Here is an 18854-nt window from a genome sequence, read left to right as displayed (position 1 = left end):
CCCACTGCCAGGCCCCACAGCCTGACCCAGCAGCAGAGCTCCCAGCCAGATGCTGCCAACAGCACTGTTGCACATAGAAGGGATGCAGCCTCCGCTGGGCACGATGCCTGTTGGCTGCAGGGGACATTGCCAGCCTCAAAGCGTGGCAGTTCTCATTCCCCCCTCCTGCAGCACACCACATCCCTGCAGCGTTGCACTCTGCTCAGGTGCAGCATCACACAGGGGCGGCTCTCAGTGCCATTCAGTTGCCCCTGCATTCAGGCAGCACTTGGGTCTGCCTCCGAGCACTGGGCTGGGCTGAACACACTCCTGGAGGTGTCTGGCAGGGAAAACAGGCTATGCAAATCTAGCTTTCCACAATAGCAAAAAAAAAAACAAAAACAAACAAAACCAAGCAAAAACCCATCTCTAGACTGCTTAAAGCTGGTATGATCCAGAGCAGTCAGTATTCATCCCACCCGTAGCACGGCAGCACAGCTGAGGACTGAGGGCAGCACACAGCACAGCCCTGAAGCCCAAGCAGGGCTGGGCTCTGTGCATGTCCCCACTGCCTCCTCCTGCCTCTCCCTCCTCTCATTCATTCTGCAGCAACCATTTATGTGACAGCCAGCAGGGAAACCCTCACAGCAACAGTCAGTGCAATGCCTTTAGGCCCTCAAAGGCACCCAGCACTACTCCAACACCATCACACAACCCCTGAAGTCAGGCAGGAACTCAAGCAGCACACAACTGGTTAGAAAGCAAAGCACGAGCACGTCTCTTCCACCACCCAAGCAGCACGGTCGGAGCTGCAAGGCACCAGCATGAATCACTCCATGCTACAGCAGCAAAGCATTCCTGCTCACAGGGTCCTGGGCCACCGAAGACCCCCAGCCCCCCAGCCCCCACCCTGCTGTGTGTGGCTGTAGGAAACACAATGTAGCCGAATGCTTTTTATTACATCTAAAGAGTTCTACATAAACAGGTAACATTCAATAGGTAAACCATTTGTTTTTTTTCCAATGCATATAATAAATATTTTCACTTGGTACTTTTATACAAACTGACATTGGTCTACTATACATCTTTAAAAGCCATGTACTGGTTTGGCATGCCGTATGGAAACTATGAGAAAGTTTTAAGGCAATGAATGACAGATCTGAGTTAATGGTCATTTTAATATTCTGCTTATATACATTTTTTTTCCCTTTGTTAATTAAAACAATTAACAGCAGCACTTTGGGGGACCACCAGCAATTTTCCCTTGTTAGAAATCTAAGCTCTGTTAAAAAAAGAAAGGAAAAAAACCAAAACAGTTACACTGACAAAACAAAACCCTTTCTGAATATATTTAAAATGTGCTTAAAACCCTGAAATGTGAACCTGCAGCGAGGAATTCTCATCCCACTGCTCTCCCCGCAGCGCTGTGTATGGGGACCGCTCCCTGGCCACCCATCAGCCCTGCATCCATTCAGGCACCCTGCACGGGGGGCAATGGGTCAGCCTGGAGCTGCTACCACACCTGTGATGGTGACAGCACCAACACGCTCTCAGTGCACAGTGCAGACTGGAGTTCAATGTGGTGGTTTATTCCCTTACAACGCAGCAGTAATGCTCACCAGGACCCAAAGCCACGTCCAGCCCACGCTGTGTGCACACCCTGACCCCATACGGAGCACCCACCCCCATCCCTCCCTGCAGGAACTCAGGGTCACGAACCACCACCGAAGGACCGCGGCTGCCCCACATCAGCAGGCACGCACTGCAGCACTTTGCAGCAGCTCTTCTCATCAGCAACCTGACGGGGGAGATCGGAGTTCCATTTGCAGGGAACTTTGAGAAAGACTGAGACTTCTACCAAGTCACGTTAACTGTGGTCAGAGGCACAGAGATTATCGACTATACAGCACACCCCAGCGTGAAACATGAATACTCAAAGCATGTGGGATTCACACCGCAAAGAGTTTCGGGAACATTTCTCTCCCTTCTTTGCAGAGCAACGAGGTTGGAGATGGCAGCAGCAAACTGAGCAGCCTTCCTTCCCTTCGGGGCAACGCAGGAGGAGTGGAAGACATCACCAGGCGGCCTCACTCTCCAAGCGCGGGCAGCAAGATGCCAGATCCTGTCTTACCACGCTTGCCACGATCGGTTTTATATGTGAATGAAAAAGATTTTAATACCGTGGTGGAAACGGACGCGGGCTGCTCCTCAGCTCCTCTTCAGTACACTGTTCAGTCAGTGGGAACATTGCCTCGCTCAGCTCTGCAAACGTCTCTGGGTGCTCCGCTTTACAAAAGGGACGGACAGGACGCGGCTGCTCTGCGGGTACCGGGCAGAACTCACGACTAAAATGTATGAGACATATTCCTAATGTAGGTTTAATCACTTCGAAATCAGACTGAGTTTAAAAAATAAGTATTTCCCATTTTCTATCCTTTTATTTTATTTTTTTTTTTAACTGACATTTAATAAATTATAAAATTGGTGTATGGTGAAATATATATATATATATCAGCCAGATATGTATGAAATACACATGCATGGGAAAAACTATTTAACTCACTTTTAACTCACACACACAGATCTATAAATACATATATACACACACATATACATATAAACACAAACGTTTGTTTTCAAAATTCAAGTCAACTATTTAGTGGCAGAGGGATGCTGTAAAAACACTAAAAACAATTTTGATGCCACATAATCATGTGAACCTTTCAAAGAACCATACAACTGATCATACAGCAATACCTAATGCTACTTGGATTAACGTGTTTTTCTTTTTTTTTTGTCATTTTTCTTTTTTTTTTCTTCTTTTTTTTTTCTTTTTTTAATTAATGCAATATTTTGAGACAACTTCATAGGCAAAAGGTGGCCCTCGTCAATGCTCAAAGCAACTACAGCTGCAATAAACAGCTTGGGACATTAAAAACTCAGACAAGCATCTGCTAACCTCTGTATTCCTCACTCTCTTTCCTGATAAACCTGTTACCTGCACTTTCAACCAGTTACAAAAATAGTTTTCACACCAGAGGAAATCATTTCTCTCTGACGCGGACTTTGGGACACAAGAGAATCACCTCCTTCCCTCCCCCTACTCTCACTTTAAAGAATCTCCTGAAAAACTGCATTCCAGCTATTTACACGTTTCTCTGTAACAAGAACGGATCAGCCCAAATGATCCACCAGTTCTTACAAAAAGATTTTCCAATGTCACACATGGCTGAAAAATAAAAGAAAAAAAGAAACGAAACCAGGAAGCAAACATGGCTCCAAGTGCAATGTAAGTGAACTGAAAGGAATGGGGAATCAAAATAATTGCCAAGCCAAAAAGAGAAAACTGAATAGGAACCCCATAACCCTAAGAGACTTCAATAGGCAGAGATTCATTTAAGTGCAGGGAAGGGCGCTGGGCTTTTTTTTTTTTTTTGGTTTAACAGACTCACATTAAACATTTAATATCAACTTAACTTGGTGAAGGTGAACTCAGAAGACAGTGTACCAAGACCATTATCAGCTGCACAAACCATGCAATAGAGCGTTGGCATTTGTATTTTCTTCCTTTTGCTGACAAGTTCACTTTTAAGCAGAAATTTGATCTATTGCAGCTAAAAGGAGGTTTTCCCAGCCAGAAGACAGGCCCAGCCCAGTGGGCCAGTTCTACACGCGTGGCTGATCTTAAAGCACAAGCAGCTCCACACATTTCAAATTGACACATGCTTAATATTGTGATTAGGATCTTAAGTTATTTTAAAAGGATTTCATAGTAAGTTGTTAGAAACAAAAACCTACAGTCAGATGTGTCAATGCTTTTCTGTGGGGCTAGATTCTATACAAATTTGGTCTTGTCCCACATAACACAGCCAAAAAATTTCTCAGCCTGACATTTTATTGAGTCTGGCCCTCCAGAATAATTGGTGCACTAACGAGCTTGCAACATGCTTGATTAAAGCATGGAATTAAAAAGAAAGTCAGCTGAACAGAGGGTCACATGGAACAAAAAATGACAAATAAACACTCCTGAAAGGCTATGTACTGCAAACTGAAGGAACGGTACGGAACAGGCTGGGTAGGGTTTATTCCACTTCAAGCACAACAAAATCTGCACTAAAATGGGATGGGGGGAATTACATTCCACCACCAAATATAGATGTCTCTAAGAGGAAAAAAAAAAAAAAAAAAGAAAAAAAAAAGAAAAAACCTAGAAGCTTGAACTTCAGAAGTTCAGTTCCTTTTCCCATTTATGTTACTGTGAAGAAAATAATGCCATTTGTGTCCAAACTAAGGGCAAAAAAAGTAACTCACATGACAAATGCACAGGTGTAGAATCTTCAGCATCCAGAAAATCGAAGTTCCTTGTTTTTGTGGGTTTTTTGTGTGTGTGTTTTGCTTTGTGTTGTTTTTTTTTTTTGTTATTTTTTATCAGTGAGGCCATCTTAGGTTTATATACAAAAGTAAAACTGAAAATATAGTTTTGTTCTCTGTACATGTAAATTTTTTTCCCTAAAAAAGGAAAAAAACCTGTCTATGTTTCTAACATAAAGTAAAACCAAGCACAAAGACTTCCTCTGACAAGTTCGTTTTCTCCAAAAATCAGTCCAAGGAAATAATGTCTGATATGATACCAAAGATAGACGCCGTGTCCGCGCCGCTCCTACTTGCAACTGGATGACCATGATTCTCTCGCAGGCTGTTGGAGGAAACAAGACTGCTGTTACTGCCACTATTGCTACCGTTTGTGGCTGGCAGAGAACTGCTTCCTCCTGCATTTAGCTGATCGAGAAACATCTGAGATGAAGTGTATGGGAAAAAACGAGAGTGTAAGAGTTCTTGATCATCTGATGCAGAAACTGCCGCAGCTGCAGCGGCAAGAAGGGATGTGTTGTAATGCTGGGGGGAAAAACAACATTTGCAAGTTACATTTCAGACACCATTGTTTTGATTCAGACCAGCAAAAAAGAATATATTCGTAAGCTACAGCTCTGACAGCTTCTGGGTTTCACACCAGCTCGCCCACTCAACCTTTCTGTAAGGTAAGCGGATCGATGCAGTGAACTTTTACCTCTGCAGCCCCTGACTTCCAGAGCCAAAAGAAATGGGAAATACTGGCAATTAGTAAGAAAAAAGACTAGAAAGGCAATGGCATTGCAGGACTGGCAAACAGTAAGAAACGGCAAGCAGAAGCACTCTTTTACCTCTCCATACAATTCCTCGGTGGAAAAATTCCCCAAAATTCAAAGAATCATTTTGCCATCCCTCTGCTCATTAGTCATCAACTACAGCTGGTAAAACTAAGTGCTAATCATTGCGGGTGGAGGAAAGCATACTTCTGTGAAAAACACACTTAGAAATAGCATGTTTAGGCCCATCAGAAGGCAGCAAGGGCTGTCCAAGGTGATACTCTTTGACAAGCAGCCCCCAAAAGGCAAGAACTTCAATTACCAAGATCCGGATTTGAAATGCTATCTATCTGTATGGTAATTCTGCACTTTATATTTCTTTTCTCTAGGAGGAAACATCCATGCAAGCCATTTAGCCTTGTTTCCTGACACTCAGGCACTGGTACAGATTATGCCATGCCAGTGCAACAGCAGACTTGGGCAATACTCGTTTCAGAATAATTCTCACATCTGTGTTTTTACTGAATATGAAGAAAGTTTCTCTGAATCCAAGTTCTGTTAAACAGGCTCCAGTCTTTGTAATGACATGGAAGTCCCCTTGTTTTTAGTCCCATTCTCCTGTCTGAGGCTGCTGAACAGGAATGGAGGGCCGAAAGGTGGGTGAACCCCAGTCTTCTTCTTTGCTTGGACACACTGGAGGCACTGTGATCAAGTGGGAGGGCTTGCCAATCCTTTTGAGAATGATCTTTTTAGTTCTCTGAACTGCAGAAACCAGCACCGAATCTAGCTCATTTCAGTAAGCACTTACAGAAAAGCAGCAAACAGCATGAGCAGGCACACAGTCTCAGGGGAAGGAAAAAAAAAAAAAAGAGAGCTGTCCTGACTCTCAAGACTGTGTAGAGAACTGCCAAGAGGCCCAGTGGTGGGGCCTAGCACCGTCAGATGGAGACAGGTCACACAGACTTAAAGTCTATAAAAGCTCAGGAGGTGGCTGGTGCACTTTCAGCCACAGCCAAGGGTCATCCCACAATATACCTGCAGCTAACTAGCTTGAAGCCCTTGAAGAGAAGTCTTTATCTGTCGTTATGCCTTATCTTGCACCTATATTTAGGACAATGCTTATCTTTGGTTACATCTTGCGTGCACAAAAGAGGTACAGTCTGCCTGCACTCACACCTGTTACAGATCTGCTCTTTCCTCGCCTATACGTCCAAGTCAGCAAGTCCTTTTCAGAAAAGCAATCTGCCAGATGATTTGATTTTCCTTAACTTACCTGATTGTCTCCTGACAGGAAGGGGAAGAAATCTAAACCTGAAAAGAGCAAAGAAAAAGAGTCAAGCTTCTCAAAACAAACAAGCACCTCCCAGTTTCTCCCACCAAATTTTGAAATGAAATAAATTTAACCAGCATAAAACTAATGACACTTCAGACTCTCTTTACCACCAGATCTTGGAAGAAATCAGATTTTTAACACCTTAAGACACTAACCTAAACCTTCTTTCTCTTAAAATACCACCTTCTCTTCTATGGCTGTAAAAATATTATTTTTGCACAACTGGATTGTGCAACAACTGTATGTTTGAATCCTTTTGTAATAGTCACAATTGCTGAGAGAGCTGTACCTACAGCCATGAACTGTCAGAAGCTTACCTTGCAAGTCATAAGGCATAGGTGTCATATGGAATGGATGCCTGTAGTCTTGGATAAGTGATGTGTTGATGTAACTGGTGTCAACAGCAGGAAGGCTTGGTGTTCTTGACACAGGAGATGCTTGATGGGGTAAATTCAAAATACTAGAAAAAGCAAAAGGTTTAAAGAATAAAATTCAACCTTCAAACCAAGACTATAAGTACATCATTTGAAGATTTCAATATTTCTACTGTTGTTCCACGCAGGGTGTGCCTATTCTCAAATTTAACAATCTCAGTACACAGTATTACCATTGTGAGAGGCATAACAGCTCTCCTGCTAAGTTTCAAAGCTTCTCTAGAAAGCACCAAGCTGCTGCTATACCTCAGTGAGTCTTGCAGGGGAAAGAGGTTGAGCATCACATGTTCCCCAAACTTTTTCTTGCAATGAAGTTTCTAAATCAGAAAACTGATTCAGTTCCAGACAGACTGCCAACCTATTGAAGTTCAGCAAAACTAAAGCAAATAAAAGCTCAATCTTTACAGAAAAAAACTGATGGAACTCACTGCAAATGGTACAGAGATCTCCACTGCAAAGATTCTACATACACTCCTAAGCTGGGACAAGACAACCCTAAGACATTTTATATCCTAAAAGGAGGTACAAATCTGCCTAACAGTCGTGCTTTACAAGGCAATTAACAATGGAACACAGCCAAAAAGGCCTTGAAGAGTTTTAAGTGATCACTGAGTGGTTTACATCACTGGAGCAACGGCAGGATCCCATAGGTTTAGTTTCAGTTTTCATCCCCGCATGTTTATGTAAACAGGGTGCTATTAACAGCGTGGCTACTTAGGTGTAGTCAGGTTATTCTGGCATTCTTTATTACTATGCTACTGGCAGCAGTTACTGGCAAAACCCACACGCTCCCATACCACACCCAAGTATGTTTCTCACTGCTCACTCTCCATATGTGCTGCTCTTATATTTCTCTACGGAAGAAAAGCATTTCCAAAGCCACTAAAACATACCTCTAAGCCACAACCTCTTGCATGATTTTATACTCGTTTTCACAAATGCAATTAAAAACCTGCACCGTGTTACATGCTTAACGATGTTAATTTTACAAAGCTATGAAAGCATGTATATATACAACTTCACTTACGAGTTGTACATCCTTCACAGTGTTTTATGTGTGTTCTACATAACAGAATATACATCTAACATTTTTGTACTCCAAACTTTTCAGGCTTTGTAAGCCAAGATCAAATTATTTTGTAACGAACTACTAGCTTTGGGAATAATTTAAGTATGCTTTAGTTTTGAATTTGTCAGCATTTTGTTGCAAATATGTTCTCTCTGCATTGGCCTCCATTTTTAACTCTCACCCCTTATTATTCATTGGTGATGCTGGAGATATGGAAGGACAGCTTCTCTTCGCAGAGGGTTCCTCCTCCTCTTCATCTGACGAGCTATCAATGGTCAAATCAATCACTTCTACCTTCTTATTTTTGTTTGATTGCTGGTGAGAAGACACCTGATGCTCTAAGGAAGAGCTTATGCATCCTGTACGAGATAAACCAACAGTAACTGTAGTTTTCAATAACACTACAATCATCATCACATCACAGCTTACTATGCTGTCTCCAGAAACAACTTAGAGACAGCAAACTGACATAACAATACTCATTCCTTAAAAAGTATTATTGGCCCCAAGCGGGAATTATTCAAGCAGTCTTTCCTGCAAACATGCACCAAAAGCTACCACAAGCAAAAACAAGCATATCAAAGTTAAAGGGGCACTGACTCCACAGTCCAATGGTATGACATTCAGTCCACATGTCCCAAAACACGACTTACCATCAACTCCATTGTAAGATGTGGTTACTTCCTGCACCTCCTTCTTCGATCTCATAGGAGCCCATGAGCCATCCTCCTTAAACTGAATTTCGTCACAGTCTGTACAATACTTCAGGATTTCCATGAACAACCTGTTAATCAAAATCTTTTAGCATCCACCCTCAAAAAGAGCTTAACTCATTTCTAACTCGATATCTTTGTTATCAGTCAGTCTACGTTTGAAAAGTGTTGGAAAGGGACTGATAACTTCTGCTGCTTTATCCTTGGAATTACTGTTTTGGTTTTTTTGTTGTTTTTTGTTTTCCCTAAAGTACAGATCTGCACATTCACTTAAAAGATGGGTTTAGAACACTCCAGATATCACAACACAGAACTGTGTATTTTCCAAAACAAAGGAAGAATGTACAGAAACATGAAAATAAACACGGGTAAGTAAGAGATTGTTCAAAAGTGTCTAACTGAGAAAGCCTATATCTTAAAGCAACCTCTACAGCTGAGTACTTCAGGGCCAGTACTTTCAGAAAGCTCTTTTTCCTTTCTAAGTGAAAGGTTCCTTACAAAGGCTGAGCATGGGAATCTAAACTCACATACTCTTCTCTTATCTGTGTCTCCTAAAGCATCGAGAATCCTGGCACCACATCACTCCCTGTGTGAATTCCAGCTTTTGACCAAGACTATTCATGTGGTTCTGCCTATGAAAGAGCTTTGCTTTAATTAGCGAGAAAGTTTGCTCTTTCCCAGGTTAAAACATTTCTAGAAAGAGCCTTTTCTCTGGGATGCTACTGTTCTGTCACCTAATCTCCAACATCCACACCTGACAACACAGGGGTAATAAGAATGATATATTGTTTTAATTATTTACTAACTCTTAGTCTTCGCTACTAGCGGCTGAAACTGTTAGTATTTACAGGAGCAGGAATCCTTGTAGTTCTTCAATCCAAAGCAGAAGACCCATAAATCCAAGGGTCCCCGATTCCAAAGCTGTCTGCACAAGACCTGAGAGTCTCCAAAAGGGCTTGAGAGTGGTTTTCTGCAGCTCTAGCTTCTTTTTCAGCATAAAACACGTATTCCTCCATGAAACCCTACTTGCTGCTCTCCTTTATCGCACTCTGGAAAGAAGGGAAGATAGCTCCTATCTAAGAAAGAGAATTGCAAATTCTGGAATTCGTATTTGGCATTTCCTCATGGAGACCAACACCTGCTTTCCTAACGCTCTGTAGGTGGGCAGTAACAGGGAATTGATCTCTGTCACTTTCTATACACAGCAACTCCCCGAGTGTGAAATTGTACGTGCATCTGGGGGGTGAGGTGGCAGCACTTATTTGATCTGACACAAATGTCTTATCAATTATGCCAGATTTGTGCAGTTGCTCTATTTAAGGGGAAAAAAAGTCAGTATGTGCTATTTTCAACTAGGAATCCATCACTATGGAGTATGTGAAAGAACAGACAACTTTGAGCACAGTAGTAAAACATTTGTCTGAGATTGGAAGGAATACCTCCAATGATTATAAACCTTCAGTCTGATCACCTCCGTTCTTCCAGAACGCTGACAGAAGGCACACCTGGTAAGTAGTTCTTAATAGTGTGGAAATTCAAAGATGTGGCCACTTAGAACAGCTCATAATCAGATAACCAAACTGCAGAGCAATGTATTCTGTACTGCACAAGCACAGTAACAGAAAGGAGAAGCTACATCCTTCATTTTGAATTCAGTTGTACTTACCCATCAATAATGAGATGTTCATAGGGTGCCTTCTTGTCACAGACAGGGCAAACCCAAGTTGGTTTCTTTTCATTCATCTGGATGTATAAAGTGGCATCAAAACACTGCAGGTGTGAGCAGGTCAGAGCCCTGCACGGTATAGTTAGCCGCATTTTACCAAGCTGTAGGAAAAAAAAAAAAAAAAGATTGCATCACCTTGTTATTAGATTAACAAGCAGAGCTCTTCTGTCTAAAAAGAGGCCGGGATGTGCTGAATTCTACTCCAGAACACTTCCCCAAATCCAACTTTCAGCTAACACACATGCCATAATACACTGTTCCATCCCTTCCTCATTTCTAGGTTTGCCTGGCAATACAAACCTCACTGAAGTCACATTTTCAGCTACATTTGATCAAGGAAACCGATGACTACATCCCTCTCTATGCTGGCAACAACATACAGAGCCTACCAACCACTCACAGCATACCAGTGTCCTGGACAAGTCATGAAAAATAATTCTTCATGCTCATTAGTATTTAAAATCCAATGAAAGTGGGTCAGCCCTCTCCTATTCACTCACAGTTGATAAAGTGTGTGCTCAAACTGCTGTCCATATCCCAGCCACCAGGGCACTACTGAACAACCTGGTTAATTTCCACACTCGGGAGCATGCATACAGAAGCACGTTTGCAGGGTTACAGCTTGTTTCCTCAAGTTTTTTGTTATTTTCACCACTTTCTCTAAGGAACTGTCAGAAAGCAGCAATTCACGATATAAACCATACCTATTAACCATTAAGAAACTATTTTATACTCATTCTGCTGGGCTAAACATCATTGTTATGCATACAGTTGAGTTACCCTGAAATTTTTTTGCCTTCTTATACAAAATGCAAATAGCTGACCATCCCCTATTATACGTTACATCTTTTCAACACCATAAAGGGCTAGCAAGAACGTAAGTGCTTTCAGAAGGGAACAGCCTTTCCTTCCCATTTGCAGGTTTAGAGGGCAGCACAAAGCTTCCACACGCTCAGTACAAAGAGCACAGCGAGTCCTGAGTAGGGCAGGCAGACACAGGGGTGCTGCACACAGCAGGTGCACAGACTGGATCTGACAACAGAAACAGCTTGATTTGGATTAGGTAGATTAATGATAACCCAGGCCATAAAATATCAACGCATGATTACAACAAATGCAACGCTGGTTGGACAGTGGTGGGCATTGCACATTCATCTGAGACGAAAAGTTTCTTCAACAGGCAGTTGCTTCTGGAGAAGTTGCGCTCTAGGAGGGACAGCCTACACTAAAAAGTAATAAAGTCTAAAGGAGACTCCTCCCTACGTGAAAAAAAATCACAATGATTTATTAAGAAGTTGATGTCAACTATTTTGAAGCCAGATAACTGACCAAAATATATGTTATGACTTCACTTGAAGCCTCCAGCCAATTCCAGCAGTGGCTGGGAGGAGGAACTGTTTTTAGTACGGCTTAAGCAAGCAATGTGGTCACGCATACTGATTGCGAGCAATACAAGATGGGTGCCACAGGATGGCACTCAATCTCAGAATATCACAAAACTAAAAACAATATCAAGAACAAAGGCTCTACTCACAGTCCACTACTTCCTCCATGATGCTTTTTTTCCCTCCCCTTTTTTTGGATCCCTGTAAGCAGAAATCCCCCCGCCCCACTCTCAGCAAATTCAGCTCGATTACAGGACCCTGCTCATTTCTGTCCCCTCTGGCTGTCCGTCACTGTCACAGACCTCACCACCAGATGGAGGAAAGCAGGGACCTCCCTGGGGAGCCTGCAGTAATGGTGCTGGAGCTGGGGCAGCAGGAGGTGCTGCATGCGCCATGTGTCTGGCACCCCTCCCCTAAAATCCATGACCAAGCACATTATTTCTATACTATAATCAGCCCCCAACAAAGCAAGGGCCCCTGACCCACGTCTATTATGAATCCTTATCTCCCAGATGGCAGTCAATGGCTCATTTGTCTTTTGGGCACTTAGAGAGTCTCCTAGCTCAATGAGGATTGAGAGTAAGAGTGCTGGAGATTAAACTGGGTGCTTCTATGTGATGCCAAAGAAAAACAAGTCAGGTCAAACACATATGCTGCAGGAAGAACTTAAATACTCCAGTGTCCAGAAAAGATTTCAACCAGAAACATTTCTGCAAGCTCTTGGTATAGAAACTGAGCCTGGGTCTCACAGAAGCCATGTGCACACAGACAAACAGCACACACAGTGTTAACAGGAAAAGTCTCCTTTCCCCATTTTTGGCACCGAACGCTTGGATCAGCTCTGCCACGCCGGCCAAGCTGTGTCAGAACTGACAAAAGGAGAGGTCATAAAAGAAGGGATGCTTCCCAACTTCTGAAAAACTCCCAGTGCTGTTACTGGTTCCTGCTTGCTGTCAGCAAAAGAAATGCTGCATTCATTTCTTTTACAGGCTTACAAAACGTGGCTATCTTTTCATGCTAAGAGAACGTACCCATAACAGGAGTTACAGATTTGTAAACAAAGCTGCTAAATCTACGGTGAAATGCTAGATTTGGAATTTTTGTTCAGCTAAATATTTGGTCCTGCTGCAGAGCCTGAGGATTTATTTTTATTCTGAGGGCAGGAGGAGAGAGGGAAAAAAAACCCGAAAAACACAAATTCAAGTGCCTTCCTGAAGCACAGATTCAGCCCAGCCTCTGCCTGCTGCATCCGAGGCAGATCCAGCCAATAGTTAAGGGCAGCTTTTTCTCCGTGCTGTATGGTCTCCGAGGGAGAGCAGGCCTCTGTGCTAAAAAAAGCTCAGCAGCAATCCAAAACACAGTCACAGTAAGCTGCCTACCTCCACCTTTTATTTTTATTATTACTTTTTAAGGGCAAAATAAAGGTTATCAAGTCTAAACCTGCCACCCTTTTCCAGACATGCAATCCCATTTATTTTGCTCAAGTACATACATGATAGAATCACACATAATGAGTGAGACAGGAGGATCAGCATCCTCACATCAACATACCTGAAGATGCACTGATCTTTAAGTTTTAGTTTTGCTGTTGGAAACTATGTAAGCATTTTCAACATGCACTTTCAAATCCCCCACTTTGCACTCACGCATTAGAAAGCAAGCAGAAAATACAGGCAAAAATTTCTCCCTAAGCCAAATGTTTACAAATCTGCAAGTAAAAACATGGAGCTTCCAACAAAACTGAATTCAGAGTCTAGGGCAGCCTGAATCCTGCTAGCCATCCTTCTTTCCACAGGACAGCCTGAGAGGTGCAGTCTTGGTCCTGCAGAGCTTTTGCAATGATGGATTACTCCAAGAGCTACAGTGACATCAGACAGCCCTGAGAGAAGAACACGCTGGAAAAAAGTCTACATTTTGTAGAGAGTATTAAAATGATGCAGATAAATATGTGGCTACCAACTCCATTTTGTATGTCTCTCAGAAAAGAACCAAGAGGAATCAGTGAGAAAAGCGGGCCTCCAGCCTAATGTCTAGCTGTGTCTCGTTTCCATCCCTAACATAACTATGAGAAAACTAAGTAGAATTTGACATCTTCACGTATTTGTAAAATTGCAATCCTAAAAACAATCTTGTATCTTCCTGCTCTAACACTAACTCATCCAAATCACAGACAGCAAGAAAAAATATGCTTCAAAATATCAAAGCTGAAGAACTTTAATCATTAATAGACACAATTAGGACAAACAGAAGCGTGTCAGAAAACTGAGACAGAATAATCTATGAAGAAACCCAACTGCCTCAAGTGGCAGTTTTGACAAATCAACCATGGCCAAAGCAATAAACTACTTCCAGAAGATGCACGAGGATTAATTCAAGATAAGGAATTCTTCTAAACTCTTACTGTCATTTAATTCTACTAACCTATTTATTATTTTTGTCTGTACTAAAAACTAATAATGGGGTTAAAACATCTTGTCTAATGAATGACAGAAAAAGCATTAGCACTGTCAGTGTGCTTTCCAGAATAACAGAATGCAAACAGCACAACACCAGTTCAACTAAAGCACCTCCATGCATGGAGGTGATATGCTTCAGCATTCCCAGTCTGCAGCAGTTTCAGTGTGGTGTACTGGTTATTGTGTTTCTACAGTTATAGGTTACAAAGTTAAGTTTAAGATAAAATTCTGATCTGTAAAAGTAATCCCTGGATCTTATTTACAAACAAATCCTATTAGTCTATAAATGTGTTGTTATTTACAGTTCTCCATCCCAATATCGATGGCAAAACCTTAAGAAAGATTGTGAAAATACCACACAAAGATGTACAATAGTCTTAAAAAAAAAAACAAGAATGTAATCACTGTGCTTTTAGATACAAAAGCTTTGCTTTGTGAAAAGCTTCTTTGCATTGACACAGTTGAAGTAGACATTTAATAACCACTGAAATAAACCTCAACTTCCCAAGAATAGAGAGATCTCTCTTCCATTTCAAAACTGAGAATTTCACGTCAAGCTTGAGCAGACTGAGCCAAACCAGGAAAACAGATTTATCCTCAATCTTGAGGACAGGTTAAAAAGTTATACTGCGCTAAAGATACCGTGTCAATCACTACATAGAACAGTCAAGTATTCTGAAAGTGTTTGATATTTAAAACAAGAGCACCACATCCCAAAGACGTTAAAAGGACACATAATGTTAATACTGCGCAGTTCAGCCAATGATAACAAAGCCAGGTATGAACTACTGCTAAACCCTACATGTACTTGGTTAAAAAAACAATAGGTCAAGATACAGCAAGTCTGTCACTTCCACATTCACTGGAACTGTACTCCCCCACTTCACCTTTGGTACAAGTTTTATTCGAACATTCTCCAGATCACCACTTCATTTTTTCTCTAAGACTCCGAAATATTCAATGCATACAAGTGCATATAATCACCTTTACTGAAAAGATGCTCAACTCTTTGCTAGCAGGCACTGGCTGAAGAGCTGTTTTTAACAGACAGAATCACCTGCCTTACTGCTGAGAGTGGTGTAACCACAACCAAACCCTAGGAACCCAATTTGTACACATGCATGACCTAGTGATAGATTTAAATGTGTACTTACGGGTCATTCTGAATAGCATCTTCAAGTTAATGGAATACTCACCTGGTCAGGGGCAAGTCATGTGCTTTATTACAGTACTGGATCCTATTCCCATGAAGCTGCCACATAAGCCAACCTCTACCAAAAGCCTGTCCCTCAACAGCCACATTTTTTTTTTTGCCTTTTTTTTTTTCTTTTTTTTTTTTAAATCACAATAATTTTTAAGGGAATTAAAAACACTTACCGGACAAAGAAGAGAAACTCTTAAGCTTGTTGTTGCTATTTCACTGTCTGGATCTGCAGTCAGTTTCTCTTTGACTTTTGAAAGACAGTAAGTTATTTGAAAGAAAGTAAGTTAGTTTTACAGTCGATTTAAAATAAATTTGTTAAGAGAAATAAAATAATTCTAAAACAGTACGTTAAGCTTTGCTATATCTGCTGGAGGCAAGCAGTAGTGTTTCTAACTTGCACAGTAAAGGTGTAATGTAAGCCATCTTTACCTCTAGAAAGATCATAAGTGACAATTTAAGAAAGCTAAAAGTAGGAAAAGCTCTTCTTAAACCACGATACCTAGAAAAAATATTTATATACAAATGGCTTTTTCCCCACGCACACAACTGTTCAGTTGAAAGTTATTTAAAAGCCACCACCACAACGAACAACAGTAACACTACTGTTAACTTCAACTATTTTTAAAAAAGCTTTAGTAACTCTCACATGGACAAGTCTGTGCAAACCTCTGAAACGCTCAACAAGAAAACCTCCAATTCAAAGACCAAAAATCAAACCAAGAAGTAGGAAATCACAGCAGAAGTACCCTGACAAAACTGGAGCTTTAAATAACTGCAGTGAAACATTAACACTAGTTAATACACCAGTCTTCAGTCTCCACCCAGCCTCTATTTTTATCCGAGAGGACTGCTTTATAAGCAGCCATTGTTTAAGTGAACAAGTCAGTTCCACGTTCTTCCTGCTCCGTGAACCATACCTACACCCTCACTGCCCTCTTGCATACAAGCAGTGGCAGCCACCTGGGAAAGCTGGATTTCTGTGCACCATAATTTGCTGCTCAGTACTACACACCATCGGCTTTGTGGCCCTGCAGTTACTGGAGGGCTGATTTTCTCCCTTTCCTGTGGACAATGTGCATTATCTGAGCATCTCCCAAAAGAGCATGAAGGAGTACAACTCCAAGAGCTGGCAAGTGGTCTTTTCATACTTCCCCTGGAAAAAAGGGTGCGTAGCAGATTTTGTTTGCATTTTTCTTCTACCACCGCACACTTGTCAGAAAACAACAAAGCAGCAAAGCTCACACCAAGTTTGGAAAGGAGCGGGGAGAGAGCGGAGGGAATTTTGTGCCAGACTCTCTGGGAGCCCACTCCACAACAGCGTGCCAAAGGAACAAAGAGTGTGTTGATGAAGACTTTCCTCCAGCACTTCAGCATCAAGGTTCAGTCTCTGCCATTTAGTTCAGCTTGCTGAGGTACTGAATTACCAGTTAACTATGTAAATACAGTTGTTGTATTCTGAAGAAACAAAACCAGCATGACTGAACTGAAAGAGATTCTCTTGCATTTTTCTCTTCACTGTGTCAACAGGGTTCCTGGACTGGCTCCTAACACAAACAAAAGCCTCGGAGTCTTTGAATTGGAACTGAATACAAAGAACACCACTATCAGATTCTCGAAACCCAGAGAATTGTAGGAAGTCCAAGCCTTGATTAGTACAGCCCTATTTCAAATCTCCATTTACAAAAGCTACTTTTTTTATAGAGCAGTACATCAGACATACTTAATGCTCTTGAGTGATCGGGGTTCCGTATTCCTTTTGCTCGTAACCTCTGCAGTAGCACCGTAGAGGACAGCTGCTTTACGAGATAGACCGCCATGGAATAGTTCTGGAAAACAGAATAGAAGTTCATTTCTAAAATTGGGATATCATACTATTCAATCACCAGCAACACCATCACTACCCCCACTCCCTAGAAAAATAATGGAAAGGACAGAACATGCCTCACATTAAGGTGCATCAATTACTTCTTGATATAAAGCATTCTCCAGACTTGCAGATACACTCACATACTTGAAATTGAAAAATGAAAGGCTGACCCCCAGCAATTACCATGTATGCTTCCACTAGCAAAACAAACCAGAAAAATCCAGACAATTGTGATATCTGCCACTCTACGTAGGATGCAACCAGAACCCAGAGATGGGGTTTCAGTAATATATCTTAGCATAAAATTACACAAATTGAAATAGCATCAGAAGCACAGTTTAAATATTTCATTCTTACAATGAATGCATCTCACATCGTTAAAAACCACTACTGCTTTAACTTGTTTGTTTAATGCCTCAATTAGTATAGAAGTTAGAAAAAAAGCTAATTAACATTGTGAAATTATTTACAGACAGCTTGAATCTACAAAGCTAGGAACTTGCCCAAGGCATCTTGTATGGAAGGCTCGTGAAACAGATTGTGTAAAAATCACAATTATGACTTTAGGAAAGGTAGAGTACATTAGTTGAGATGTGCAACTGACACTTCAGAGAAGGTGGGGAAAGGAATTCAGATTTTGTACTATGCAGGCACATCTGAAAATAGGGCAGTTCCTCACATTTCACTGTCCAGGGCTCAAACAGTCACATTAGGAAGCATTCTATCTAATGAGAGGGGAAGTTCTGACTGGCACATAACTCCCATGAAGCACGCTAAGAATTTGCCCCTATCTTCAGTTTCATATTGTAAGTTGGAAGTTAGCCAGTATATTCTTTTGTAACTGGTATCTATGAAGGCTAAGGAAATTGCTAGGTCACTGAAGAGAATCTCAGAAGCTACACACTTCTGACATTTCTTTTCCCTAAATCCCCATTTGTATTCTTAAGAAAAAGCACAGCATTGGACTGAAAGCCAACATCAGTGTGTACAGGCACTTCTGCAAAAGAAACCAAAATGGATTTTAAAATAAATGCTTATTTCTGATACCTGTGGCTCTCATTAGATAAAAGATGACTTTGAAAAAATCAGTCAGCCATCATTTACTCTGTAATCTCAATGGAGATTGTTTTACGCTCCACAAGAAATCCATCATGACAGAGAGGGAATGAAATACCATCGTGGTGTTTTACAACTGCCTATTGTGCATGGCTGGGCTGTAAGCATTCTTCCACTTCGCTTCAGGAATCCTGGGCTTTGCACTCAGACAAATGTTTGGACCAAGTTTCACCCCAGGACAGTTCTCAGGACCTCAAAAAACAGGACGGTTGCAATGGCAAAGCCAGAGTTTTTTCAAGCACATATCAACTCTGTAACACGTAAGCAGCGGTTATTTGTCATCATTGAAAGTGAGGCACTAATTCAGGGACTAACTTATTCAATTATGCCTTTGCACCACGTTCCAGATTTAATTAGTGCAGTGGAACATCAGCAATTTTATAGCATCAATTGTAACATTCTGACACTCTCCCTGCAGACAAGAAAAAGCTATAAAATCATGACTT

General features: G+C 41.5%; 1 protein-coding gene across 6 annotated transcripts in view; it reads right to left on the bottom strand.

The window, feature by feature from the left end:
* Window positions 1-6: 6 nt before the first annotated feature.
* Window positions 7-18854, bottom strand: part of PIAS1 (protein inhibitor of activated STAT 1) — a 62292-nt gene continuing 43444 nt past the window's right edge. For 3 of the 6 annotated variants that reach the window (XM_090149185.1, XM_090149186.1, XM_031587884.2), the window contains 9 exons: window positions 17146-17251; window positions 15599-15672; window positions 10321-10481; window positions 8595-8725; window positions 8123-8300; window positions 6756-6898; window positions 6379-6416; window positions 4611-4875; window positions 7-2324 (listed from right to left, as the gene is read on the bottom strand). In XM_090149185.1, the coding sequence (XP_090005311.1) occupies window positions 2236-2324; window positions 4611-4875; window positions 6379-6416; window positions 6756-6898; window positions 8123-8300; window positions 8595-8725; window positions 10321-10481; window positions 15599-15672; window positions 17146-17251 (1185 nt within the window). In that variant the 3' untranslated portion in view covers window positions 7-2235. Of the gene's footprint in view, window positions 2325-2419; window positions 4876-6378; window positions 6417-6755; window positions 6899-8122; window positions 8301-8594; window positions 8726-10320; window positions 10482-15598; window positions 15673-17145; window positions 17252-18854 lie in introns of those variants that run through there. The other 3 variants (XM_031587883.2, XM_031587882.2, XM_090149184.1) reach the window with 3 other exon arrangements.

Source organism: Phasianus colchicus, chromosome 12 (genome assembly GCF_987193195.1).
Source record: "Phasianus colchicus chromosome 12, bPhaCol1.hap1.1, whole genome shotgun sequence".
Taxonomy (NCBI): domain Eukaryota; kingdom Metazoa; phylum Chordata; class Aves; order Galliformes; family Phasianidae; genus Phasianus; species Phasianus colchicus.
The sequence above is the reverse complement of the archived record's forward strand: the minus strand, read 5'-3'. Positions and strand labels throughout refer to the sequence as shown.